General features: G+C 48.9%; 1 protein-coding gene across 1 annotated transcript in view; it reads left to right on the top strand.

The window, feature by feature from the left end:
* PEX14 (peroxisomal biogenesis factor 14) overlaps positions 1 to 26,655 on the top strand; it is a 135,630-nt gene extending 108,975 nt beyond the window's left edge. The window contains exons 5-9 of the mRNA XM_004425570.3: positions 14,336 to 14,421; positions 18,079 to 18,181; positions 19,341 to 19,438; positions 23,256 to 23,347; positions 25,334 to 26,655. Of these exons, the coding sequence (XP_004425627.2) occupies positions 14,336 to 14,421; positions 18,079 to 18,181; positions 19,341 to 19,438; positions 23,256 to 23,347; positions 25,334 to 25,805 (851 nt within the window). The 3' untranslated portion in view covers positions 25,806 to 26,655. The remainder of the gene's footprint in view (positions 1 to 14,335; positions 14,422 to 18,078; positions 18,182 to 19,340; positions 19,439 to 23,255; positions 23,348 to 25,333) is intronic.
* Positions 26,656 to 27,996: the final 1,341 nt, after the last annotated feature.

Genomic DNA, 27,996 nt, shown 5'->3' with positions numbered 1-27,996 from the left:
CCCAGCTGGGGAAGTGTGATCATCATCGTATAGACAGCACAGGGGCTGGGCAGTGGGTTAGAATGCGCTTCATGTGTCACAGATCACATTTAGATGTCTCCTATCTTTTGCTTTCTGGGTAAGGCTGAATGGATTAGGCCAGGTAGCACGCACTCAAGTTCATCTCCTCCATGGTCGCCTTGTCTAACAAACCACTGGCATTGTGTGACCTCTGAGACAGAGGAACAGCGCTCAGTGGTGAGCCTTCTGTTGGGGCTACTGAGTCAGTAGCAGCTACTTGTCAGCCTGGGACTCATTTCTCCTTCCGGGCCGGCATTCTTTCTGATCCATTGTGTTTGCTTTGGGTCACTAAACAGAATCTCTGTGTTTCTTTTTAACCAATGGCTAAGTCTCCACACTTTTTCTTTAGTTGTGTCCCTGGGCCCAACTGTTTAATGGGATTTGGTGAGAACGGGCAGTGGCAGCTGGGGTGCAGAATTTTCTAAGATGCACATCTGTTCTATTCCAGCTGTTTTCTCCATGGCTTAATACCAAACAGGTCTCTCAGCTGCTTGGAAACTTCTTGCTCAGAACAAAAAATTGTTCTGGTTAGTCATAGAGTTGGTCTAAAACGTCATGCCTTTGCCTACTTTCAGTATGCACAAAGGGTTAAAACTGTTAGTCTTTCTGAAAGAGGCAAAAGAATGGGATGGGGAGGGGGGCAGTTCAGTCATTTAAATCATTCTCCTGTCCAGATTGCTCTGAGAAAAAGCATTACATGGTTAGGTATTTAGGTAGGAGTATTTTTAAGAGTCTCCCAGCCCTAAAAATAAAATATGTCTTCTTAGAGACAGACTCCTTCCGGCTTTGATGCTAATATAAAAAACAACGGTAATGGTAATTTTAAATACCTGAAGTTTTTAGTTGTCACCCTTGAGCTTCATTCTTGTACCATTACACTGCTCCTTTCAGCCCGGGGGTGACTCTGCCTCTTCACTTCTGTACTTTTGCCAAGAGGTGTCAAAACTGCTCCAAAAAAAAAAAAAAAAGCTTGATTTTGATTAATATAGAGAAACAAGACTTTGCCTGACTGATAATAAAACTGATAAATGACATTTGAATTACTTGTAGCGGTAATTTATTACATAAAATATCTTTTATTTGACATGCGATTAGTTGCTGGAAGCATCACTCAATCTGACTAGTTTAAACATGCTCTAAAATGAACCCCAGTAAAAACCAGGGCTGTCTGCTGCTGGCGTTATGAAATATACTAATCCTGGAGTGAGGGAAAAATCTGACTTTAAATATTTAAATGATTAATTGGGTGTATATATTTTTTTTACCTTTCTAACCCCCTTAATTACAAGCAAACTCAGGGGAGTTTCTGAACTAGGTGTGCAATCTGCATGCTTATCACCGAGGCATTGTCTGTGTCCTGGGAGGGATTTATGGCCTCCATTCATGTGTGTTCCTGCCGATTTTACATCTGGAGCTTGGGCAGCCCTTCTCTTCCATAGCTTGGCTTTTTAAGGACATTCCATCTCTGAGCCAAAGCCTAGAAAATGGGATTCTCTGAGCTCAGCCCCAGATACTCACATCTTAGGGAAAGGTAGCTTCTCCGAGATGACCCCAGGGAGCCCAGTGCTCCTGGCTCATCACCTCTGGACTTGCCATCCCTCCTGCTTGGTGGCAGATGTCCTGCTTGGTGCCTCTTTGGATGCCTCTGCTCTTTGGTGAACATGGTTGACCTTGAGATGTTAGTAAATGCCAGTGTCAGCAAAAAGAACATGGAGAACATGGTACCATTCTGGTACCAGTTCAGTTCATCAGTGTTTGTTAAGCACCTACTGTATGCTCAGTACAGTATTGTGAGGGATTCAAAACATGATCTTTAAGAATCTTACAAGTTCTCTGAGAGAGATAAGATAAACTCTTAGGAAAAGAATAATAATATAAGACACTGTGATTTAATGCCAAAATTAATTATACAGACAAGAAATTCCTCAAGAATACAGAAAAGAGAAAAAATTAATGTGGGCTGGAGAAGTCAGGAAGGCTTTGTGAAAGTGGTAGAAGGTTGACACCAGGGGAATCTTGGTGTCACCTGATGTGGGAATAAACCAGTGTTGTCAGGGCTTAAACGAAAGTCGGATAGAACTCAGAAAAGTCAGGCTGGGGTTCGAGAGGAAATTTGACATCCTCTGTTTCTCCTTTTGGCTTCTTTTTGTTTGACTTTGAATCAGGAACCAGTATATGTGTATGTGCAGTGCGTAGCACAGTCCTGAACATAAAGACCTGGGAAATGCTTGATTGATCGATTCGTTCCAAGCTGATTTTTCTTCTCTCCTCCCCGGGAGACAAGAAGCAAGGTAGTTTTGAGATATAGGCAGGGCCAGTGTGAATTTTGTAGGATAATAATTTTTTCTTAGGCTTAAATATTTTTCCCCCACTGTCTTTGATAAATAATTTAGGCCTTTAAAGGCTGACCTATAGCTTCAGTTGCCTCTTCTTAAAATAGAATGCAAATGTCTGAGGTTGGTGCAAGGCTTTGACGTTTGATTAGAAATCCTGAGAGCATGTTCTTTCTCAGCTTGTTCCTTTTATAGCCCTGGTTAGTAACATAGACTTACCCTTGATTGTCTTCATTCACTAATTAAGCAAGCACTTATTACTGAATGCCTGCTGTGTGCCAGGCACTGTGCTGGACCCCTGGGATGAAAAGATTCATAAGGCCTTGTCGCTGTCCCCAGTTTTTCCTTTCTAGTAGGAAATGCAGTTAAGCCAACACAGCAGTGCCTGTGAGGTGGGCCCAGGTGAGGACGGTGGCACCAATGAGGCAAAAGGAGTTGTTGAACTGGATCTGGGGAATGATTGGTTCAGTGACCAGACAGGTGGTCTGGTCATCCAGGCTAAGGCAAAGGCACGTGGACGTGAAACCATGTGATGTTCAAAACGGCTGGAGCGTGGGATGGGAGTGTCAGAAGAGACGACCTGAGAGGGAGGCAGCCGCCAGGTCATCACCCTGGTGGAGGACAGTCAAAAGCACATGGGTTTTTTACTTTGAATTGCATTGTCTAATTATTTTGGGGGTTGTATTACCTATTTGACCATATTATTCTTAGACTAATATTAAAATTATTCATATCATTTGAACAGATCCTGCACGGGGAATCAGGGAAGACAGCCTAGGAGGGTGTGGGTGAGGTAGTGGTCCGGATGCTCTGCCCATAAGGCCCTCCCGCTCTTCTCTGGCTGGCCAGCTTGTTGCTGGTCTTCCGGGTTGGAGTCAGCTGTCGGCTCCTCCAGGGGCTCTTCCCAGGGCCTGCGTTGTGACTAGGATGGAGGTTCCCTGGGGCTCGCTCAGTCCCCTGCTCCTCACCACAGTACCCTTAAATGTTTATTTGTGTCTTCCCTATTAGACCAGGAGTTCCTTGAGCTAAAGGCTTTTTTTTTTTTTTTAAATCTGTGAGCCAAGGCTCTGACTTAGCTGGTGTTCCAGAAATGCTTGTTGAATGAATAAGTGGTGGTGGAAATGTGCTTGAGAATTGAAAGGCTGTCGTGTGATACCGTCAATGTGGGGGAGCTGCCAGGGGAGCCAATCAGTAAGGGCTTCTGTGTGCTCAGCTGTGCAGGCTGCGGAAGTCGAGGACAGGCCTGCTTCAGGAGGCCACCGTTTAACCTAGAGGGAAGCCTGGTGCTTGGGGAAGTACAACAAAGACTAACCATGCCACCTTGTCCGGTGTGAATGGTGAGAGCTTTCAGAATTTATGAACAAGGAAACTCCCAGGGTGCTAGTCTTTGTGAGGCCTTGTGGAGGAGGCAGGACTTGAGCTGGGCTTTGAGGGGCAGGAAGCTGTGGCCGGACCTGAGGCAGAAAGGAGAGCACCACTGTGGAGAGGGACAGCAAAGGCCTTGGCCGGGGATGCTCTGAGTGCGTATAGCAGTGACTGTAAATGACAGGCACGTGGGGACAACCTCTGCCTTCCCACCAGGAAGTGAAATGGAAAGTCTCTCTTCCATTTCTCTCTGCCAGTTTAGCACACAAATGTCACTTTTTGCTACATACACGTTACTGGTTTGTATATGAAGAAAACGTTTCTCTAATTGAGGAAATTGTGTTTTTTCTTCTTTTGTCCGTTTGGTTTAGAATAGCAGCTTTTCAAGGGCCAGTACCCTGTCCGTTTTGTTTGCTTTGTGTTACATCTGGCATGGTGCCGTGTGCGGGCAAATAAATACCATTCGTGGATATTGAGAAGGCTTGTGTTACAGGAAAGCACTGAGTAAAGAAATCCTTTCCTTAAGTTTCTTAGGCCATTGAAAGAGCCTTTGGTGTTGGTGGTGGCTAGAATTATGGCTGGGCTGACAGTGCAGGTTGTGTTAGTTTTATAAGATTCTGTAACAAATAACAGAAAACTCAAAATAAGAGTAGCTTAAACAAATAGAAGAATCTCTCTCTGTTGTGTAAACGTAGGCAGTTCAGGCTGCCGTGGTGGCTCTGTGGTCTTCAGGGACCCAGCTCCTCTCCTTGCTCTGCATCCCTGACATCATCTTGTGCTCCAGTGTGGCTGCTCCAGCTCCTACTGTCCCATCTGCTGTCCATCTGGTAAGAATGGGGAAAAGGAAGGAAAAGGACAAGCCACCTTCCAAGGACACTTCCTGGAAACTGCCCTCATCACTTCCACTTTCTCCCCATTGGCTGGGGCTCAACCACACGACCATACCTCTCTGCAAGGGGCACTGAGAAATGCAGTTCCTGTTCTGTCTGGTGGGGCGTGTTCCTAGCTTTTCATATCCCATAGAAAGTTTGAGTTAGAATAAACACAAAATTGAGGATAATGGTTACCTCTGAGTGGTGAGGAATAAGTGGCTAGCTTGAGAGGTGTTTGGAAAGTTTTAGCTGGTCAAGTAGGTGGGTTTCGGATTGCTAATTTTATTATTATGCTTCATAACTTATATAAATGTTATATTCTTTGTATGTATCAAATATTACAGGGTACATTTTTAAAAAGTTGAATTAGAATTCTCAGGTCTTGCTTCTTCCCTTGGTCTTAGCTGCTAACAGAGCAGAGAGAGAACTTAGAGCCCACCCTGCTGAGTGTTGTTCTCAATCACTGCTGACTTCCTTTAGCTCTCTTTTTTTTCTTTTTTTAAATTCTGAGTAGACTTTTAAAAAACAGCTTTATTGAAGTATAATTTACATAAAATAAAATGCACCCATTTTAGTTGTACGATTTGAGTTTTGACAAGTGTACACACTCCTATGTAGCCATCACCACATTGTAGAACATTTCCAATACCCCAAAAGGTTCCCTATGCCCCATTCCCAGCCAGTCCCACCCCACCCTATCTCTGGGGCAACCACTGGTCTGCTTTCTGTTGCTTCCAGTTAGACTTATCTTTCCTAGAGTTTTATAAAAATGGAATCATACAGTATGTACTCTCTCCTGTCTGGTTTCTTTCGCTCAGCATAATGTTTTTGAGATTCATCCAAGTTTTGCATATCAGAAGTTCCTTCCTTTTTATGACTGAGTGGTATTCCATGGTATGGAGGCACCACGGTTTGTTTATCCATTCACTGATTGATGGGCTTTGGGCTGTTTCCAGTTCTGAGCTGTTACGAAAAAAGCTCTTGTGAACACATTCGTGTACAAGACTTTGTTTTATTTCTCTTGTCTTTATTCTCTTAAATGCTGAGGAGTGGAATTGCTGGGTTATATGTTAAGTATGTGTTTAACTTGATAAGAAACTACCAAACTGTTTCCAGAGTGGTTGTATCATTTTACATTCCCAGTAGGAATGTATGAGAGTTCTAGTTGCTACATATCCTCACTAACAGTGTTCTCAGTCTTTTTAATTTTAGCAATTTTAATGTGTGTCTAGTGGTATCTCATAGTGGTTTGAGTTTACATTTCTGTGATGACTAATAATGTTGAGCATCTTTTTACGTGCTTATTGTCCATTTGCATATCTTCTTTTTTGAAGTGTCTGTTCCAATCTTTTGCCCATTTTTAATTGTCGTCTTCTTATTGAGTTGGAAGAGTTCTTTATGTATTCTAGATTCGAGTTCTTTGTCAGATATATTTATTGTTAGTATTTCCTCCCAGTCTGTGGCTAGCTTTTTCCTTCTACTTACATTGCCTTTTGAAAAGCAAAAGATTTTGAATTTGATGACATCCATTTACCTTTTTTTTTTTCTTTTACAATTCATGGTTTTTGTGTCCTATGAAGCCTTTGCTTACCCCAGAGTTGGAAAGATTTTCTCCCATGTTTTCTTCTAGAAGTTTTATAGTGTTAGCTTTTATGTTGAGATCTGTGGTTTATTCTCAGTTAACTTTTATGTATGGTGCATGTGAAGGTCAAGGTTCATTTTCCCTGTATGGATATCCAGTCATGCCAGCACCATATATTTGAAAGATTATTGTATTGCCACTGAGTTACTTGCCCTTTTATCAAAAACCAATTGTTTATATATGCATGGATCTGTTTCTAGACTCTTTTTTTTAAAAAATTATTTTTTAAACAAGGATATTGAACTATATTTTACATATTGTAAAACTCACCCATTTCAAGTGTACAATTCAATGATTTTTTAGTAACTTTACTGAGTGATGCACTCATAAATCAGTTTTAGAGCACTTTTGTCCCCCAAATAAAATCCTTTGTGCCTGTTTACTCTTAATATCACCTTTAGCCCCACGCAACCAATAATCTACTTTCCATCACTATAAATTTACCTTTTCTGGGCATTTCAGTTAAATAGAATCATACAATATGTGATCCCTGTGTCTGCCGTCTTTCACTTAGCGTAATATTTTTGAGGTTCTTCCATGTTGTAGTATGTAGCAGTACTTCCTTCCTTGTTATTGCTGAATAGTATTCCATTGTGTGGCTGTACCACATTTTGCCTGTCACTTCACCAGTTGATGGACGTTTGGGTCGTCTCTAGTTTGGCTAACATGAATCATGCTGCTGAGAACATTTGTGTGCAAGTCTTGCGTGGATGTACATTTTCATTCCTGTTGGGTAGATATCTAGGAGTGGAATTGCTAGGTCCTGTGGCAGTGAAGTTGAATTTATACACAAGATTAATCAATTTTAAGTGTACAATTTGATGAGTTGTACAAATTGTAACTCATTTAACTCATGTAACCAAGACTATAATCACAATATAGAAAATTTCCATCACCCCAAAAAGTTTCTTTGTGCCCCTTACGTCAGTTCTCTACTCCACTTCTGGTTCCTGCCAACCAGCAATTGACTCTCTGTTTGCTCTGTCTACTCTAAAGTTCTGCCTTTTAGAAAGTTTCATGTAAATGGAATCATACAGCATGTAGTCTTTTGTGTCTGGTTTCTTTACCTTAACATAATGCTTTTGAGATTGATCCATGTTGAAATAAATATATTTTTTAAAATATATTTTATATATATTACTTTTGTGAATAGAGATGTGAATAAAACCAGGTCGTAAATATTTTAGACTTGGTGAGCTACATATATTTCTGTCACATCTTCCCCCAACCCTCCACTCCCATTCTCCTCACAGTCTTTTAAAAATATAGAAACTATTCTGAGCTCACAGCTGAGTAAAGGAACCTGAGATGGGACTTGGCCAACCGGACTGTGTAACTCCTCTTACTCCCTTGTATGGATGTACCACAATTTGTTTATCCATTGACCATTGATAGTTGTTTGGGTTGTTTCCAGTTTGTGACTGTTATGAATAATGCTGCTGTGAACGTTCATGTATGAGTCTTTGTGTGCACATATGCTTTCCTTTCCTTTCCTTTCTCCAATACCTAGGAGTGGAATGCCTTAGTCACACATTAGGTGCATGTTTAACTTTATAAGAAATTGTAAAACTATTTTCCAAAATGGTTGCACATTTTACATTCCCATCAGCAATGTCTGAGAATTTCAGTTATTCCACATCCTTGTTAACACTTGGTATTCTCAGTTTTTAAGTTTAGCCATTATAATGTGTATGTAATAGAATCTCATTGTACTTTTAATTTGTGGTTATATTTTCATGTGCTTATTGGCCATTCGTATATCTTTTGTGAAGTACCTTTTCCAATCTTTTTTTTTAAAATCACCTTGTTTGTCTTTTTATTGTTGGGTTATAAAAGCTCTTTATATATTCTGGTTACAAGTCCTTAATCAGATGTATGTTTTGCAGATATTTTCTCCCAGCCTCTGACTTGCCTTTTCGTTTCCTTGACAATGCCTTTTCAAAAGCAGAAGCTTAAAATTTTGATGATGTCCATTTTATCAATTTTTTTTCCTTTTACGGTTCATGCTTTTTGCATCTTAAGATATCTTTGCCTACCCCTTTGCAAAGATTTTCTTTTGTGTTTTCCGTTTTCTTATGAAAGCTTTATAGTTTTTACTTTTTTATTTAGGTGTGTGATCCATTTTGGGTTACTTTTTGTGTATGGTGTAAGGTGAGGGTCAAAGTTCATTTTTTTCCCCTGTGGCTATCCCATTGTCCCAGCACAATTGTTGCAAATAGTATCCTTTCCCCATAGAATTGCCTTGGCCTGTTTGTTAAAAATCGGTTGACCATATAAGCATAGGTCTATTTCTGGACTCTTCTGAATTCTTTCAGTTTAATTAGAGCTCATATTTTTTAATCTATGAGTGAGGGCATGGATATGCCTCTCAGTGTCCTTCCTCCCTAAAGATGACACTGCTGATAGCATTGCAGCTCATGAGACGTGGAAAAGATCGTCTTTCACAGGATGTTCATGTGAAGACAGGCCTTGGATTTTCAGATGTGGCTGCCCCTGGGCTGCTGTGGGGCCTTTGCCTTACATGCTGCTCAGGTGCTTCTGTTCAGAGCAGAGCCGTTCTGTTTCTAGCTGCTGCGCTCCAGGTTGGTTTATCTTTCTGACCATGGCCGGCGGTCCACAGCCGTGTGCTTCAGCGTGCCCCCCGTGCTGTGGCCAGCCTCCACAGCTCAACCTGTAGTACTCTTCGCTGGTCGCCAATCTCTCCGTGCACTTAGCCCAGCAACTCTGTGCTGTAACAAGCACTGGTCTGGCGGACTGGCTTGACTCCAGGACCTCACTGTGGATGAACCTGTCTTCCCGTTTAATTTTCAGGGTCACTTGCAAGCAAAGCTGATGGGGTGATTTGAGAAGCTAGCTATACTGCTGTGTGAAGTCGTGGCTCCAGCCTTGATGAATGTGGAGGGGACTACAGCTAGGCTTGCCCGGTTTCTGCCACTGCCTTGCCCTGTGCTCAGGCTGCCAGCCTCCCCAAGGACTGGATAGTTTCTCCCTTTTGTCAGCTAGCGCATCAGTGGATGCAAATTGTCTCAGCAACATGATTTCGTGACAGCTTTCAGCTCTTTATTATTGATGAATCTTTACTGGATTGTGGGATTTCTGTGATGTCAGTGAGTCCCTGACTTGGTGGTTTCAAGCTCAACATTGCTGTGTTGTATGCATGATTCCCAGCTCCATGCATGTATTCCTACTTGTTGATGCTTCTTCTCGCCTGCTAGGTGAGAAGTTCTTGGTTGATGGAGATGTAACTAAAGGAATTGAGTACTGTTGGTTTAGTTGGTGTTCAGTGAATGGTTAAGGAGCCGTGGGGGTGCAGCTCTCCTGCCCTGGCATAGCCTCCTACACGGTAGACTCACCTGAAACATGAGCCTTTGGGCAGACACGCTTCTTTGGAGACTATCGGAGCTCAAGCTAGTTGATGGAGTCCTTGGAAGGTTAAGAAAGGCATTGAGTTTCCAAGAGCTCTACAGTCTTCTCCCTACAACAATTTATCCTCTGACCTTGTTGCAGCCTAAGGCATAAAGGGAGTCCCACAAATGCTCAGTTGTACAGAATGAGAATTGCTACCACAGTTGACTGTCTCCTCACCCTTCATGAGACGCGAGTGATGTGGTATGTTGTTAAAGTACTGTGCCATTCAGCTAGTTAGCTAGCCATGCCTGTTGGGAAAGTGCTGTGGAGGATTTGAATGAGTGACAGTAAAAGCATATGTGTTCCTGGGTTCTTTCAATCTAGCAAAGCTCCACCACCTTCAGTCAAGCGGTCTGTGCCTGACAAGAAGAGAAGAATGTCTTTGGGAACCATCTGGTTGGTGATGTGGAACCAAGGTCTCAGATCTCAGGCTTCTTGCCTGCTTGCCTCTTGTCTGCCTCGTCTGCAGGCAGGCATCCGCTTCCAGACTGGAGGCTCTGAAGCTTTTAAAAAGTGTGTTCATTCTGTTTCCCTTTCGTTCAAGCTAGAGCAGAAGAGTGACTGGCCCCAGTTTCTGCCCTTGACTGTATAATTCTGGACATTCGGGGAGCATGGTGACAAGAGAGGCCGTAGCTCCCAGGTGCTCTTCTCTCAGTCCCCTCGTGGGGGTCTGCGTTGGGCTTGGGAAAAATTGGCCCCAGGGTGGACAGGGGAAGGACTCCAGGTGGTTGTGGCTGGGGGTTTGAGCCAGTTTGGGATCATGCCAAGTGCTTTCTCCGTAGCCCTGGTCTGTTACCCTTTCAAAGCCGTGCAGTGGATGAGAGTTATCTCTATCTTCGTTTTTCTCTTTTTTCATTTTGCCACAAGACAGAATTGTATCACACATCTCCAAAACGAGTAAAGTGGCATTTCAGCTTCTTGTCTTTATAGACTCTCTGAACTTTAGGAAAGATCATTCTGGTCCCTTTTCATTAATAATGAAAACCAGGGGGCGATAAAATGTTCTTAACGCAAGCATGCAGGAACGAGGAGCAGTGGGGGTGAAGGGTGAGGCCGGCAGGGAGCCACAGGTGTTTCTTGGTGCTTGAGGAGGTCAGAGCTCTGGGATGGTGGGAACATCTGTAGGAGGGGTCCTGGTTCTTGGACCCCTGAACTGCCGGCATCTGTTTAGCCTTGGCACCTCCAGTCCCCAGAACAAGAGGCTGTGCTTCTCAAGGCACGGTATGTTTGCAGAAAAGAAGGATGCAGCAAGTTTGGGTTCTGGTCCAGTATTTAGCTGGTTGCGACTGTTTTCTTGTAAGATATTTAGTGGGTTTTTGAGAAATTAGTGGTGAATATAATATTCTGGACGTGTGTCCATTTTGAAGAAGCTCTCAGGATTTTGGCAGAACAGATGGATGTTCTGGGTGTGGATTAAAGCCCTCCTTAACAGTGACTGTCTAGAAGAGTGGCAAGGTTACTCTAGCTTCACTTCTTCCTCCTGAAAATGAACTTGCACTAAATGTTGGATTTTGCATCACGGCACTCAGAGCAGAGGAGGCTAGGAATGAGAGAGAAGAGAGGCATGCCTGGGCCTCAGGCCCTCCCGGCTCCATTTGGTGAGTTGTGATTGCTTATCTGTGTAGAGTTGTATTGGATGGGGTCAAAGCAGCAGAGCTCCCTGACAGAGACGGAGACAGTTTCTTAGACGTGAACCCTGGGTGTCACAGCACAACCTTGGGAGGGAGTGAGGAAGTCCTGGCTTGCTGTAACCCAGAGCCCGTAAAAGAAGAGATTGATAAATTTATATAAACATAAAAAAAACCCATATGCCACAAAACACCATAAGCAGAGTCAAAAGAAAAATAAACTGAGAAAGATTTTTGCAACTTCTATCATAGACAAAGGGCTAATTAATTTCCCTGCTATATAAAAGTTTCTATAAATTGATAAGAAAATCGATAAATTGAGGAGAAAAGTAGGAAACATACACAGCACACTGAAAAGGAAATACAGATGAGAAGACTCTCAGTACTCACTTGTAATAAGATAAACGCAAATTAGCACTAGAGTGAAGTACTATTTTTCCGCTCTAGTATTGGCAGAAATATACGCATGTGATTAACCCATTATGTTGGAGTGGCTGTGAGCAAACAGGTGGTCGTGGACATGGCTGGTGGGAATGAACTGGGTCAACCCCCAGGGAGGGCATTTGGCAGTATCTCTGAAAATGGCAAATGTATGTACCTCTGACCCAGCCTCCCAGGAATTCACGTTTACGGTTGTACATGTATGTGAAATGATATCTGTACACGGTCACTGATGGGAATATTGTGTGAAATAGTAAAAGATTGGAAATACTCTAAATGTCCATCAATAGGGAATTGGTTAAATGGAATATTATGCAGCTATAGGAAAAAGAAGACTGAGAAATAGAGGGAAAAGAGAAGGAAAAGAATACATATCTGTGTTGCCTTATATGTGCATGAAAATTCTCTGGCAAGATACACAGGAAACTATTAGCAGTGGCTGTTGGTGGTGGAGGGAGCCTGTTTGCAGTAGACTGCTGTACACTATGTGATGTTTCGACCACATGTGTGTATTACTTAGTCAAAAACTGTAATCCAGAAAAGGGACTTGGGGGCCGTGGGAGAGGCCGTGTGCAGGAGACTCTGGGGCTGGGCTGTGTTGGGAAACTTGTGGCATCCACAGGCGGGGCTGGTGGAGAGGGAGAAGAAGGTGGCCAAGGGGAGACTCTCCCAGGCTCCAACATCACTGTCACCTCTGCCTCCTGAGAGCCCCATTCAGAGGCTCAGAGGAAGGAGCGTCTCCCTCGGCCCCTTGGAGGTTTTTGCCCCTTGGATCCCCTTGGTCAGGCTGTGTGCCAGCAGCTCCTCCTCTCCGCATGCCCACATCCTGCCACTGAGCTTTAAGAACTGTCCCTCTCCTGTTCTCCTTTGGTCGTGAAAGGCCAGCACGTGACAGGCTCCTCGAGAGCTTGCAGGCCTGGAGAGAGGTGAAGGCTGACAGTACTTCAGCTTTGCTCAGCTGCGTTGGGGTGCTCCTTGCAAGAGTTTCGGGAATGCTGTTGCTCTTCTGTCTTCACCTTGTCTCCCAGATTCACTTCCAGATCCCTGTTCCTTGTCACGGCAGCGTGCCTCAGGATCACTTTCCACGGGCACTGTAGTCTGATTCCACAGACCGACCGGTGTCCCACACCGCCAACAGTTCTGGAAACAGTGGCCCATGCCTCCCCAGTGGCAGATCCCTTGAGAGGTGGCAGAGTGCCACGCTGGGTGGCCCGACATGGCCGCTCCAGATGGACATTCAAAGTGGAGATGATGGTTTCCTGTGTGCCTCAGAGTCGCTGGGGCGTCAGATAAGATTATGGACATGAAGGCGCTCTGTAAACAGTACATGGGAAAGATTATGAAGTAGAAAACTCGCCGCTCCTCTTGTGGAAGTAGAATTTCATTCAGGAGTTGGGGGGACTTTCGTACATGCTGTTCTACAGAGCACCGGGCCGGGAGGCTGCTCCTGCATGAAGACTGGCTGCCCGTTTCCGGTTCCCCCGCAACAGCGGCATGTCGTTCTCCAGAGACGTTTCCATCCTAGTCCCAGTCCCCCTTACCTTTTGTGGCCCTGTGCAATCCCTCCTCCCCACTTTCTTGCCTGTGCAACCTCCCACCTGTAGTGTGCCCTCGAGGCTACCTGATATTTTTCTCCCAAAATATAGAGCTGACTGTGCTACTCCCTTATGCGGAGCCTTCAGTGACCCACTCCTTGTGAAATGATGCTCAGGTCCCTTGGGCACGCTCTCCACCTGGCCCTGCCTTTCCCTCTCTGTTTCCTGGTCTCCCCTCTTGGTAAGGCCGGGTGCTCTCCTGGCCACACGGGCCGCCTTCTCTCCTTTGAGCACAGGTCAACCCTGGCCTTTGCACTGCTCATCCTCTGCCTGGAGTGTTCTGTCCCTGGGACCCCACAGGTCTCGGCATCTGCCTCCTCCAAGGCCCTGCCAACCCCTGGCTGCCCTCTCCTGCCCTCCCCCACTCTCACATCCCCCTGTTTGGCATTCTTGGTCAATCTCTGGAGTTACCCTGTTAAGTCATTCGTAGGCTATCTCCTCTCCACCAGCCTCAATGTCAGAGCAGAATAGGGCAGGAGGATCCCGTCACCACTGCGCCCCCCACCCCCACCCCGGGCCTACAACACTGTCGGGCACACAGTCGGTGCTTCGTGAAGTTTTGAATAGACAGATGATGCAGTGTCATGTCATCCCTGCCACCTGTCTCCCGGTTCTGAAGTGGCTCTTAGCTTATCCCTGTCTTTAATAGGGCCTGTGTATGTGTATTTATGCACGTGTAAGTGTGTTTAGGTCAGCCTCACTGGATCGTTGTTGCCTGAGGGTGGAGACCATGCCCTGGGTCTTCAGATCACCTCTGCCACCTGAGTCCCCACTCCAGGACTCAGCTCACACCAGACACCGCCACACAGCCGGCCACAGTTGAGGCAGACAGCTTCAAGAGCTGGAGAGAGGAGGGGGTCGCAGCCAAGCCACTGTTCCTAACAGTTATACACTGTCTCCTGTGGGTCTGTTTCACAGTTGCTGATCCTTTGAGATGAGGAGACTGAGTACGTGTCCTCTTCTCCTGATGTTTCTTTTCTCCCAACCACAGGCCCTGTGGGCTCCCGATGGAGAGATTACGGTGCCTTGGCTATCATCATGGCAGGAATTGCATTCGGCTTTCACCAACTCTACAAGGTAAGTCTGGTCTTCCCCGAGGCTGCCCCTTGCCTTTCAGCCCCGTTCTCCCCCATCCTGAGGTTTATCTGGGTAGAGGCACTCAGCCCAGAGTGTGATGGCAGGGTGGGGCTGTGTGTGGGGGGCAGGGTGTACTGAGGAATGCACTCTCTAGAGGGGGACATCTGGCTCAGATCCAGGTCCTGCCCCCACCCAGATGGGTGCACTTGGCAGGTTCCGACCCTGCCTCATCTACTGGACTTGGCATCTCTCTTCAAAGTCCCTGCTGCACAGGGTGACTGTGGACCCATCAATGGACAAGCCATGTCAGTACTTAGAACAGTGCCTGGCACATACTAAGCAGACCGTAAATTTTTTTTTTTTTGGGTGATGAAGGTCCACCCTGAGCTAACATCTGTTGCCAGTCTTCCTCTTTTTTTTTTTTTTTGCTTGAGGAAAATTAGCCCTGAGCTAACATCCATGCCATGTCAGTCTTCCTCTATTTTATATATGGGATGCCTCCACAGCATGGCTGATGAGTGGAGTAGGTCTGCACCTGGGATCCAAACCCACAAACCCAGCCTGCTGAAGCGGAGCATGCAGAGCTTTAACCACTCGGCCACGGGGCCGGCCCCAGACCGTAAATTTTTGAGACAGAATGACATGCTGGTTGAGCATGAGTGCTGGAGTCCAGCTGCCTGGAGTCCATCCTGGCTCTGCCACTTAGTATCTGTGTGATCACAGGCTGAGTGGTCTCATCTGTAAAATGGAGACTGTAGTACCTACCTCGCGAGGCTGTCGTGAAGCTGAAAGGAGGCACTGCTCCTTTGGAAAGTGCTCTATGCCTGGCACACAGGAAACACTGTCTATGCTATTGTTCTCCCTCAGTATTTAAAATTAGCTTTGAGAATCCAGGATAATCATGTTTATGGGATCTACTTTTTGTCTCCTGTATATTTTGTTGGCATCCATATAAATCTAGGATTTTTCCCAGAATTTATAGTCAGCTGTCAGGATCCCAGAGTTCATTGCTTACAACAGAACTGCAACCACAAGGTGAACATTTACTTCCTTGATTCGAGATAACTAACCACCAGACACTATCTTTGATCTAAAGCAAATGAGTCTTTTCTAGAAGATGCATAGCCCGGGTAGGTCCCCAGAGGCAAGATGAAACAGTGGCCAGAGGGCTTACTCTCTGGTCCTGGAGAGAAGCCTCCTTCCTTCTGCTGCCGCCTGTAGCTCCGCCCCTTATTTGGAGGTTTTTTTAAAAGAAGCTGAATGAATACCCAGACTCACTGTTGTAACTTTTAGTACGTGAAACATGTTTAAACATTGCACTCTGGGATTCTTAGTTTTTGACTTAGTGCAAAAGCTAATGACAGAGTTGTAGCAGAATATTTTTTCAGTTTAACATCTATTCTTAGAGCTGGAAATTTCCATGTTAGAAATCTAGAAGCAACATGTTCTGGGTCCTGGGACTTCTCCCTCTGACCTGATGCATTCCCTTACCTTGTGTGCTGAAAGCTTATTTCCAGTACTTAACTGCATACAATCACCAAGAAGAATAAAATGCTAAGTCAAAATTCTCAAATTAATGTCCCAGCTCTCCTAAGCAGTACCTAATCGTCACACGGCCAGCCTCCAATGGGCTGTGATCTGATAGAAACGGAGAGCGAGCCGGCCCCGTGGCTTAGCGGTTAAGTGCGTGCGCTCCGCTACTGGAGGCCCAGGTTCAGATCCCGGGCGCGCACTGACGCACCGCTTATCCAGCCATGCTGAGGTGGCGTCCCACATACAGCCACTAGAAGGATGTGCAACTATGACATACAACTATCTACTGGGGCTTTGGGGGGAAAAAAAAGGAGGAGTAGTGGCAATAGATGTTAGCTCAGAACCGGTCTTCCTCAGCAAAAAGAGGAAGATTAGCATGGATGTTAGCTCAGGGCTGATCTTCCTCACAAAAAAAAAGAAAAAGAAATGGAGAGCGTAGCTGCCCTTGGAGCAAAGCAGAGATATCATCAGTTGTTTCCACGAACCTCTGATCGTCACTCTCTGCTTTAAAAAAGAAGAGAGACGTTGGAAGATCAGTCACAATGGTGACAAGAGAATCTCTAAACTATCTGCTAATAGTTTCTTTAAATTAAAAAAAAAAGAGGTAAGAAGCTGTCCTCTTGTTTTATAAATAGGTAAAGATTTAGGCTGGGGTAGTGTGTGTGCTTCTTGGCATTTCTGATCTCAAATGAAATTTTTATTTCGTTACTTCGTTATTTTGTTACTATTTTTATTTCGACTTTTATACTTAGGAAATTTTCACCCTGGAAGTACGGCTACATTTGATGAGTTTCGGCTCAGCTGTGGGTAATAACTCACATGGTGGTTGGAAAGCACTTTGCAAAATAGAGAATGCTCCTATACGTATGCTAAGTAATGATCCTCACTTAGAGTGGCTCTTGAAATGAGCTCTCCCACAAACCCCTGTGAGAGACCTCCTCTTCCTTCCCCAATAAGGAAGCTTAATGGAGATGTTGCTGTCTTTTTTCCTCTCTGGGCCCCAAATGGAGTAGGAACCAAAGTTCTCCTTTGGTCACACCTGCTGGTTATCACACCTGCCAGGCCTGTGCTGCCTCCAGTGCCATCCCACTGAGGTTGGCAACTGGTCTCATGCTCCTGAAATGGGAGGGTGCAAAGTCCTGAGCTTTTGGAGTTCAGAGCATGCGTTCTTTCATCCCGCTCTCCCCGTGGACACCCTGCTGCCCACCTTCCACCCCTTTATACCGTAAAGCAGGCAACCAGTTACCAGCCATGCCTCGCCTGCCTTCTTCCTGAATGTTCCAAGACCCTCAGATTACCCTAGTCTGGGTTCCTCGCATTCTGGGCCCCCTTGTTTGGTTGCCCTGCAGCATCAGCTTCCTTTTTCCCTATGCTCAGTTTCTTCTAGTTCTGCCCCTTCCTCTCCCTTCTGCCCCTGTGCCTCAGTTCTGGGGGAATTTGATTGTATTTGGCTGTTACCCAAAGGAAGCTTGTTCTGAGGATTCAAGGCTTACTTTAGAAAAAGACTGAAGTGACTTCTTTCGACAGCCTCAGAATGTCCATATATTATCCCCTAGTAAAAGAACCAAAGGTCCCAGAAATCTGTTGTGGATTTTCATCTAATTTCTCGAATAATTTTTTTAATTTAATTTTATTCATTTACTTCTGAATGGATAATTCATTCACATGGTTCAAAATGTTAAAGGTTCAAAAAAGTGTACAGTACAAAGCTTTCCTCCCATTCCTCCTTGGAGACCACCAGTGGTATCACTTTCTTATATAAGCTTCTACATTTTTATCTTACAACTTTTAAAATAGAATTTTAAATATTTTTTGTTACAGAAATATTATATATAGCACCATTAAGAAAACTAAAAAAACAGAACCAAAGAGTTCTGCACCACAATAGATCATATTGACTTTTTGCGTCCCCACTCCCTGGTCCTTGTCCCCTTATTCAGACAGAATTTTCAAGTGGTTGTAATCGAAGTCCCATAACTTTTGAATATCTTGCTCATTTAGGCTGTTTGCGTAGGGTTTCCAAAACCCAGGGGTGACAGAAAGTTGGTCGGCAGAGTTTGAGAGATTGTTGGAGAATAACCCCAAGTACCTACCCATTCCTCACACCCACCCTGCTTCTTGTAGAAATACCTGCTCCCCCTCATCATGGGCGGCCGAGAGGACAGGAAGCAACTGGAGAGGATGGAGGCGAGTCTCTCGGAGCTGAGTGGCAGCGTGGCACAGACAGGTAAAGATTAATGACTCCATCAAGTCACCCCTCAAAGCCTTCTCCGAGCAGCCCCTTCTCTGCCCCCTCCCCTCTCCACCCCGTCTCCACTTTATGTGGTGACTTCATTTATCTGCTCTGAGAATCTGTTCACATTTGCAAATGAAGCCGCCGTCATTTCGGTTTAATTTGAAATTGCTTGTTTACTGTCGGCGCGGCCTCAATTAATTATGTTTTTACGGAAAGGCTCCCAACCTCAGAATATTAATAAGGGGAATAAAATGACAGCCTTTCTAAGGGCTGTAAAGTTCATTTTTAATTTCTGCTTCTATGAGGTTTTCAGGGGGGTTTTCAGCGATTTCCCCCCTTCTCTCTAAGAATGCAACACAGGGTCAAGAGAGGCTGTAATTACTGTGGCTCCCGGGACCCCGGCCACCTCCTCTGTCATCGACTCCATGGGGCTTGCGTTCATTACCCAGCGCCCCAACGATGGCCCAGATTAGCTGGGACCTGTCGCACTAGAGGTGGCTTTTCTCCTTTATAAACTTGTTTACTAGATGGAGGCTCTGAATCTAAAAACTCAGGCAAGCAAGAGAGCTGGCTGTCCCAGGCAGGAGTCTGTCCCTCTGGGGCGCATTTGCGAAGCCCTCAGAAACCCTCCGGTAGTGGTGGCCCCAAGGCCCGGGCAAGGTCACATGACACTGGGGAGCTCCAGCCACCTTGGGTTGGGTGGGGAGGGCAGGAAGGAGCAGTGGGGAAACGAGATTTGCAGTTTTTAACCACTCCTGGGTATTGTGGAGACCCGAGATGTGTCTCTCCCAGGATGGGAGACTTTCTACGAGTCCCACAAAGACACAGTGAGGCCCGTGAGATGAGGGATGTAGACGTTACAGAAGTTGGAAGAGCCAAGCAAATCATAAGCAGATATAATTAGAGGGGAGAGGTTTTGGACGGATATACTGTTGACCACGGACAACGACACAAAAGGAAGATAAAGTAGAAATACTAGAGGTTAGATGCCGTGCAGGTGGATTACCCAGAGTGCAGATCAATTACGTGGATTGTGGGGGTGGGGGTTGTCTACAGATAAATTAGATGCAGCAGCTTAAGGTGTGTGGACGAGAGAAGGAAGCATCTGTGTGTATCATTTAACCGAGATGTGACTACTCTTTCTTCCCAGTGACTCAGTTACAGATGACTTTAGCCTCGGTCCAGGAGCTGCTGATTCAGCAACAGCAGAAGGTCCAGGAGCTCGCCCATGAACTGGCCACAGCCAAGGTACTTGTCCTCAACCCTCTGGTCCCTCCAGGTCCGGGTCTGCCCTGCACGGCTCTCTGCTTTCGTCCTTTGTGTCCAGTTTGCTGCATTCTGTGGGGTCTGACTTTGCCTTTTCTCACACTGATGCACAGTCAGGGCCCACACTTTCCTTGTAGAGAGAGGAGGCAGTCACCGTGCGAGTGGCATGGCATTCAGTGATAGAGGCTGTCCTTTTTGTCTCTGTGTCACCTCCCAGCAGGAGGGAGGAAAAGCAGCTCTCTGCCTGTGGCCCTCCTGTGACAGCACACACCCCAGCTCTGGAGGCATTCAGTGTAGACACAGAATGGTCTCCACCTGCACGTTAGGTGACAGGTCACAGGCAAGGTGACAGGTCACAGCATTGCCAAGAACCATCCCAGGGAACAGGGTGGGAGGTGTGCCAAGGCACTGGGCTGGGCTCTGCTGCAATGGTAGGTTCTCTAAACCTGGGACTCAGGGATCATGTAACCCCTAAAGGAGTGTAGAACTGACTGGGATTGACTGGGGCAATTTCCATGCGTCACTTCCCATGTCTGAAGCATTCTTGGCAATATCAGACCCTGGGATCAGACTGCCTGGGTCAAAATCCTCCTCTGCCACACACTAGCTGTGTCACCACAGGCATGTTACTTAATCTCTCTAAGTGTTAGTTTCCTTGTCTGTAAAATGGAGCTATAATGGTTCCTCCTTCAGCGTCTGTTTACTTGCTTAGAACAGTGGCTGGCTCTGGTCGCTCCCAGGATTTCGGGCTGTGGTCTGGGTTCTGTGGGTGTGTGACAGGGTCATTCTTGAGGCACTGTCTTGGATGGTGGTCCAAGGAGACAGTGGTCCTGTGGCTCCAGGACGTCCACTGTCTTCTCCGCTCCATCCCCTTCTCTCGCTCTGTTTTGTGGCAGCTTCCATGTAGCCCGTGCTGTGAAGGATCTCACTCTGAGTGGCTCTCCCAGGGGAAGCCCTACCCCAGGGCACAATGAGATGTGAGCCAGCCCTCAAATCTTTTGCATTTGCAGAACCCAGCAAAATCGGAATCTTTCCATTTCCATGGAATCTGGGGTGCCTCCTATGAAGAAAGTCCTTGAGAATCCCCTCCTCGGTTACCCCACACACAGAGGTGCTGCCTGCACTTCCTCAGTTGGCTGTGGTTGTCAGTGGCCACCTCCAGCCACGGCCTTGCACACTCCCCGCCGCCCGGCGGCCATAAAACAGCTGGGAAGGCAGGGTTACAGCCCTGCCAACTCCCCTCTATTATCTTTTGGAGTGGTGGCCTGCCAATGGCCAGAAGCCATTCCGGAAATTAGAAAACTGTTTTCAGACCTTAAGCATTAAGATTAAGACCACATGTTGCGTTTTGAGGAGAGGGGTCTCAGAATCGCGCTTGGCGGTTGAGAGCCACCTCTGAGTTTCTTGTGCTTTTTTTCTGATGCCTCCCCACCAGTCCCCACCTCTCTCATTCTGTCCTACACTGAAGTGGGGCTCGCTGGTTTGGTATCTAAACTCACGTGTGTGAAGACTTCAGTTACCCCATAAACCAAAGACTCAGAGCTGTGTTTTCTCAGCTGTAATGTAAGTTTTTGTATCTGGCTTCCAAACTCCTACTGCAGCACTGTAAAAAATTAAAAAGAAGAGCGTTAAGTAATTAAAAAACCTACATAAAACTGAAGGCTGGGAGTTTTCTACAACTGTTTTTTAAAGAGACTGGCTAAAAAGCCCCAGATGTCAGATTTTATTTCTAAATCCTGGCATCTGGCACTATATGCGTTTGGAAATTTGAGTCCTTTGTAGGCCGGTGAGTGGAAATTGCTCCCTTGTTAATGGGCTGCTATAGCTTTCAAGGTCTCAGAGAAGCCAGAACAGTGGCTCCTGGATCTGCGCTGTCTGGTGGTCTGGAGTGGGGACCCCGAGGGGATGTGTGTGAGGGCGCCGGGTATTTGTGGGCACTCGCTCCAAGACTGCCTAGGTTTTCCTTCCTGAGACCTGCAGCCCCCTCTGAGGACCTTCTCCCTGCAAAGATGTGCCCGGCTGAGGTCTCGCCTGGGTGGGGCCCCAAGCAGCCCCCATCCCATGTCAGAGGCCGGCAGCAGGGCCCCTCCCCTGTGCCAGCCTGGGGCTCCCCACATTCTCCTGAACTTATGGATCGGGTTTACTTACGGCTCAGGTTTTCTGTGTCAGGCTGGGGTAGTGGTGTCGGGGAAGTGGGGGCCTTGCATGATTAATCTGCACTTGAAGCCACCTCGAGGTGGCCTCCAGCCTGAATGATGCAGGCCCACACACCTGAGGCCATCACACCTGAAATTGGCCCATAAACACTTCACAGGCCACTCGACCACTGGCAACTACCCTCTGGGGGACTTCGGCTCCATCTGTCTCAACAAGAGTTGCCAAAGAAAGATGTGGTTCTCTGAAGTTTATTTGGAAAACTGTCAAATTCAAAGGGGAAAGGTGTGCATGGAAGGATGGTGTTTGGGGGTACTGTGGCCGTGTCCTCCGTGGGCCCTCCTCAGGGAAGGAATTGAAGTCCTAGGACAGCTTCCATCTCTGTGCTAAGCCTTCAGAGTCATCCCAGAAGAATGGCTGTGGACGGGTGGCGGGGCCTGTAGGTCGTGGCGTTGCAGACAGTGGGGCATGGCCGGGACCTGACCTTCCAGAGCTGGGAGCCACAGGTCTCCAAGCAGAGCTGCATGGGAAAGTACACACTGGGTGAAGCCTGTCTTGTGGGCCTGCTTGAGATTCAAGCTGGGAAATGGGCTAGGCGGGTGCTCAGATGTCTGCCTGATCCTCCAAGGCAGCTCCCAGGCTCCGGTACCTGTCGGTCGAGTTGGCTACCTGTCTCAGCCCCAGGGTTCACTTCTGTGTGTGGCATGATTGTCTCTGCAGGGAGAGGGCCTTAGGTGGAGGGAGGAGTTGATGAAGAGATGGAATTTACTTATTTGTTTTTTTTTTTTTTTTTGTGAGGGAGATCAGCCCTGAGCTAACATCCATGCTAATCCTCCTCTTTTTGCTGAGGAAGACCGGCTCTGAGCTATCATCTATTGCCAATCCTCCTCCTTCTTTTTTTTCTTCCCCAAAGCCCCAGTAGATAGTTGCATGTCATAGTTGCACATCCTTCTAGTTGCTGTATGTGGGACATGGCTTCAGCATGGCCGGAGAAGCGGTGCGTCGGTGCGCGCCCGGGATCTGAACCCGGACTGCCAGTAGCGGAGTGCACGCACTTAACCGCTAAGCCACTGGGCCGGCCCTTACTTGTTTTGTTTTAATGGAACATTTCAAACCACACGGAAGTGGAGGGGGTGCACAGTGGGCCACATGCTCCCGTCACACAGCTGCAGCGCACCGGGACCACTGCCTCCTGTCTGCCCGCACCCCTACCCCCAGGTTATTTTGAAGCACATCCCAGGCAGCATATCGTTTCATACTGCAGACACTTCAGTTTGTATCTCTAAAGGATAAGGGCTCTTTTATTATTGTTGTTGTTTTATTTTACGTCACCAGAATACCATTATTACACCTCATGACTCCTTAATATTGTCAGATATCCGAACAGTCAGCGTTGTGAGAATGTTTGTTTTTAGGGTATCATCATTTAAGCAGAGAGACCCAGGCAGGCAGACCCCTGAATGGGCAGTGGCAGAACTGTCCCAAGGGGTCGCCAGGCTGCACACAGGACGCAGAATGCTCCCAGGTGCTGCCGCTTGTACCCAGCGTCCTGACCGCAGCCCCTCCTGCCGCCCTGGCTGTCTGAGCCCGCGGGGCGGAGGCAGGCACCACTTGAATGCTTGTTCCCCTGTGTTTTGACTTTCAGGCCACCACATCTACCAACTGGATGCTGGAGTCCCAGAATATCAATGAACTCAAGTCGGAAATCAACTCCTTGAAAGGGCTTCTCTTGAATCGGTAGGAGGAGAGAAGGCTCAGGCTTCTGTTCTGCTCCCAGCCGGGAACTGGAGCCTGGGAGCCCTGAGGCCCGTCTGCGTTGTGGGAGGGGGTGCGTCTCTCTGAGGGGCCCCTGTCTGTCCAGTCCTGATTGAGCTGGTGATATCAGGCATTGATTTGGAGTCTTTTGAGCTTCTACTTTCTCTCCCCAGTAGGCCCCCTCCCTCTCTCCCCGCTCCAGGAGGACAGTCTGCAGTGCCCACAAGAATTTTGAAGTACAAATAGTTCCTTGGCCCTGTCAAGCCTTGGTCAAGGACAGCTGGAGCCAAATCATAGGACCTTGAGCCGAGGAGAATGTCCCCATCCTCAAACAGAGCTCCCGACAGGGCCATCTCCTCCGTCCTGAGCCCCGCTGGACCTCTCAGTCACAGCTTATTCCCAGAGAAGGTCCCCACAGAGGGACTTGTTGGAAGGGTTCTACAATTCAAGGTGGAGGCAGAAGCAGTGCCTGTCCCCCAACCCCCAGCTTCTTTGGTCTCCCACTGCTGTCCCTCTGCCATGACAGCACCTTCTGTGAGCCCGGCAGAGGAGGCCGCTGGCAGCAGTGCAGCCCTGATGAATGGAGGGTGACCAGCTTGTCCTGGCTTGCCCGGGATCCTCCTGATTTTAAAACTGAAAGTCCTGTGTCCCAGGAAGAGCTCAGTCCTGGGACACCAGGGCGATGGGTCACCTCACCTGCAGGGCGCCCCACGACGCCTTGCTCGGGCTCTGGTTTCTCTGCAGGCGGGGCTTTAGTGGGGGCTGGGTGAGGCGGTACGAAGGCACAGAGTGGCCCTTCACTTGGGGTCGAGGATAGGGGGCTGAAGGGGTCTTGTGGCCCCAACTAGAGGACCCAGTTCTCCAGGCCACCTACTTCCAGGTCCTCTCTGAAGAAAAGAATGTGGTCTTAAGAGAAGTGTGACCGAGCTGGGGGACAGCCAGAGAGTTGTCAGTAGGAGAAATCCTTTGTGTTTCTGAACTTAGGAGACAAGGGCCTTTGAGGCCGGGGTGACAGAGTTGGAGTCAAGAAAACTGCAAACTGAATTTCTTGTTGGCATCCGTGACGCCTTTGCTGTGTGCAGTCCATGCAGTGGGATCTGAGGGGGAAGAGCTGTCCCAGGACCAGTGCTGGTGGGACGGTGCGGGGACAGCCCGGGAGGGAGCAGGCCTTTGTCCTCGTGGCTCAGGCAAAGGTGGACCTGCCTTCCCTAGAGCTTGATTTCCAAGCTATTGCCAAGTAGACCTGACCTCCCAGGTCCCTCTTGGAATGACTTTGGTCTGGGCTGGCTGCTGGCCCAGGGCCCATGGCAGAAACAGGAGTGGAGAGCTAGCTCCTCAAGTGTTCGGCTCAGAGGTTTTCCAGCAACGTGTACCAGTGTTACCCTTCTGGTTGTGATGTTTCTGACCCCAAGGCCAGTGCCTGGCCCCCCTCACCTTTGGCCCAGGCCATAGACAAGTGAGAGTTGAGGCTCAGGTGTCTTGGGTCCCCAGCCCTCTGGCTCAGTCCCAGTTCCCCTTCTGGGTCCCTGCCCTCACCCATTCCCTCTCCAGGGACTCGAGGCTGGGCCGGTGCTAAGGACCAGGAGGGAGTGGGCTCTAGGGCAAGGCAGGCCCTCTCAGGGCTGGCTGTCCAGCACCTGCCAAGGAGGGAGGGCCTGGCCTAGGGCAGGGAGGGCCTGGGAGGCCCTCTGAGTGGGGCGGGGCACTCTGGGCAGCACAGTGCACCTCTGGCTTCTGTCTCAGCGGCTCCAACCTCCTGCCAGCTAAGAGGCCTAGTTCCTGAGAGGCAGGGGAGGGAGGGGAGTAGGAATGGGTGGCAAAGCTCAGTTTTGTCCCCTCCTCCGTGGCCCCGGGGGAGCTGCTCACTGTTGCTGAGTGCTTGGGATCAGGGGAGGGTGTGGCTCTGCCAAGGATGGGAGCCCCAGGAATGCTGTCACCAACTCTGCCATCTTCTTCCTTGTCTGCCAGGAGACAGTTCCCGCCGTCCCCATCGGCCCCAAAGATTCCTTCCTGGCAGATCCCAGTCAAGTCACCATCACCCTCTAGCCCGGCTGCTGTGAACCACCACAGCAGCAGTGACATCTCGCCCGTCAGCAATGAGTCCACGTCATCCTCACCCGTGAAGGAGGGCCACAGCCCCGAGGGCTCCACGGCCACGTACCACCTGCTGGGCCCCCAGGAGGAGGGCGAGGGGGTGGTGGACGTCAAGGGCCAGGTGAGGATGGAGGTGCAGGGCGAGGAGGAGAAGAGGGAGGACGAGGAGGACGAGGAAGATGAGGACGTGAGCCACGTGGACGAAGAGGACTGCCTGGGGGTGCAGAGGGAGGACTGCCTAGGGGTGCAGAGGGAGGACCGCCGGGGTGGGGACGGGCAGATCAACGAGCAGGTGGAGAAGCTGCGGCGGCCTGAGGGCGCCAGCAATGAGAGCGAGCGGGACTAGGCCCTATGGGGAGTCCAGCCTCTGGGACGTGGCCAGGCCCTGGCTCCTCCTCTGGCTCTGGGAGGGAGGCCTTGAGCTGGGTAGGGAGCAGAGCTGTCACAGCTTCTCTGGGGCCTGGGCCCTGTGCGTGGGGTCGCATTTCTGTCCACTTGCCTCCTCTTGCCTGAACACCAGCCCGGCCTGCCACTTCCTCAGCTCAGCCCCAGACAGATGGGTCTTGACTTTGTTCTCATGTCAGGCTGAGGGCGCTGACTTCTCTGGGCTCAAGCCCCCCTCAGCCCTGTCCCCTGGACAGATGTCTTGTCCAGGGTGTTTCTGCTGAGCGTCTTAGCTAACCTAACACCATGCATGACAAGAGGTGGTTTTATTACCTGACTCCTGACCCTCAGTGGAGGAAGAGCTGCGTTGATCTGGTGTCTGCTGTCCCACCTCCCTCCCCTGCCCCACGGCTCCTTCACTCACTCTCACCAGGGGCCAAGGGGGCCGTCTTGTGTTTCCAAAAGCCACCGCCCTGTGCTCCTCTCTCAGCGAGGGCCTCCCAAGGCCCCAGAGCCAGGTCCTGCCCGACTGATGGCGCCCTTGTGTGCCTGTCCCAGCCCCGCCCCACAGTGCCCTGTCGTCCTCCCACATGAAATCACACTGCACTTGCGACCGTCCTCGCTGCGTCGTGGCTCGGCTACCCCTGTGGCGAGACATGGTTCTCGCTCCCACGTAGGAGCCAGGCATCGGGGCCTTCCCTTCTGTCCTTCCTACCCAGAAACACATGTTCATTTGTGTGATCAGGTATACGTTTCAGAACATAAGATATGACTGTATATAATTGTAATAAATACAAGTTGCCACTATTTAATTCCTGCCTGTGGCCCCCTGTTTGCTCACGGCACCCCATGCCCGGGAGGTGGGTCTTGGCTAAGGCTGTGCCATGTGAGCCCTGGGGAGGGCCGGGAGGGGACGTTGGGGGGACGCCTGGGCAGCCCTGCAGGTGGGCCTGGTGGGTGGCAGCTCCTGGCTCCCTGGTTCAGTCCCTTCCCTGAGGCAGGTTTCGTGAGCTGCTCACCCAGAGCTGGAGGGTTTTATCCTCAGTGCCGAAGGGGCGACATTCTGATCCCGGAGGAGAAGACCTCACGTTACTGTATATAGACCTGGTGTGGAGTGTGATGAGCTCTCCTTCCTTAAATGGATGAGTGTGCTCCCAGGAGAGTATGTCTCGCTCTCGCTTCCTCCCCCGTCTCCTCTCCCGCTCACCCTCCCTGTCTCCCTTTAACCTTCACACAGCATTTAGCTAAACCCAGAAAAACAGCGCGACACTCCTGCCAAGGAGCACTCGGCTCCATCAAGCCCCCAGTGCTGTGGCCTGGGGTGGGGACAGATGGCATGGTCACGTCTGTCCGGGCGCCTTGTGTAGATACAAGGCTTTGGAAACGAAGCGCAGGGAGCAGCGGCCGGCCGCCGTGGAGGTGCAGCTCTGCAGCCAGTAGGTAGGTACCCCTCAGGCTGGCTTCCTGCCCCGCGCCTCCGCCCGCCTCCCGCCGGCTGGCCCTGGGGAAGGAGGAAGCCGAAGGCCGAGAGGCTTGGCACTGGGGCTGTTTTGTCTCAGAAGACATTTCACCTCCTGCTTGGGCCCCTTTTGAGAGCTCTGGGCCCAGCGCTCCGCCCCGCAACGTCAAACCCGTCCCTGACTGTTGGGCCGGGGCACTCAGGGGGTGTCAGGTCACGGTGACGTGGCCCTCTTCCTGACCCTCCTGAGTGTCCAGCCCCCCAGCCTGGATTCTCAGGTTTTGTCTTTGATACTCATAACATCTCGTGACATCGGTGCAGTCCATTTTCCTGCCACATGTTCCCTAGGGACAAGCAGAGCCCACATTGAGAGTCACCTCTGCCTCCTTGCTGTCCCCAAAGAAGCCAGGGTTCTTAGTCCCCAGGGGCCACCAGCCTGGCCTGGATGAGGACTCCCAGTGTCTGCAGAGCCAGGCGGGCAGACCTAAGACCACCAAGCAGACGGCTGAGGCTGGGTCTGAAGACCCCCTCCGCCTCCACAGGACGGGCCTCTGGGGGCTGGAGACAGGGCTTTCTGCCCTCTGACCTCCTCAGTGAAGAGAAACGCCGGGTCCTTTGTGAGCAGTCACAGGGCTCTCCCCCTTTAGCTTGGTGACCATTCGTCATCGTCTCTAACTTTCCAGAGGTTTCCTCT

This window comes from Ceratotherium simum, chromosome 22, assembly GCF_057802395.1.
Source record: "Ceratotherium simum simum isolate JZ-2026a chromosome 22, ASM5780239v1, whole genome shotgun sequence".
NCBI lineage: Eukaryota > Metazoa > Chordata > Mammalia > Perissodactyla > Rhinocerotidae > Ceratotherium > Ceratotherium simum.
The sequence above is the reverse complement of the archived record's forward strand: the minus strand, read 5'-3'. Positions and strand labels throughout refer to the sequence as shown.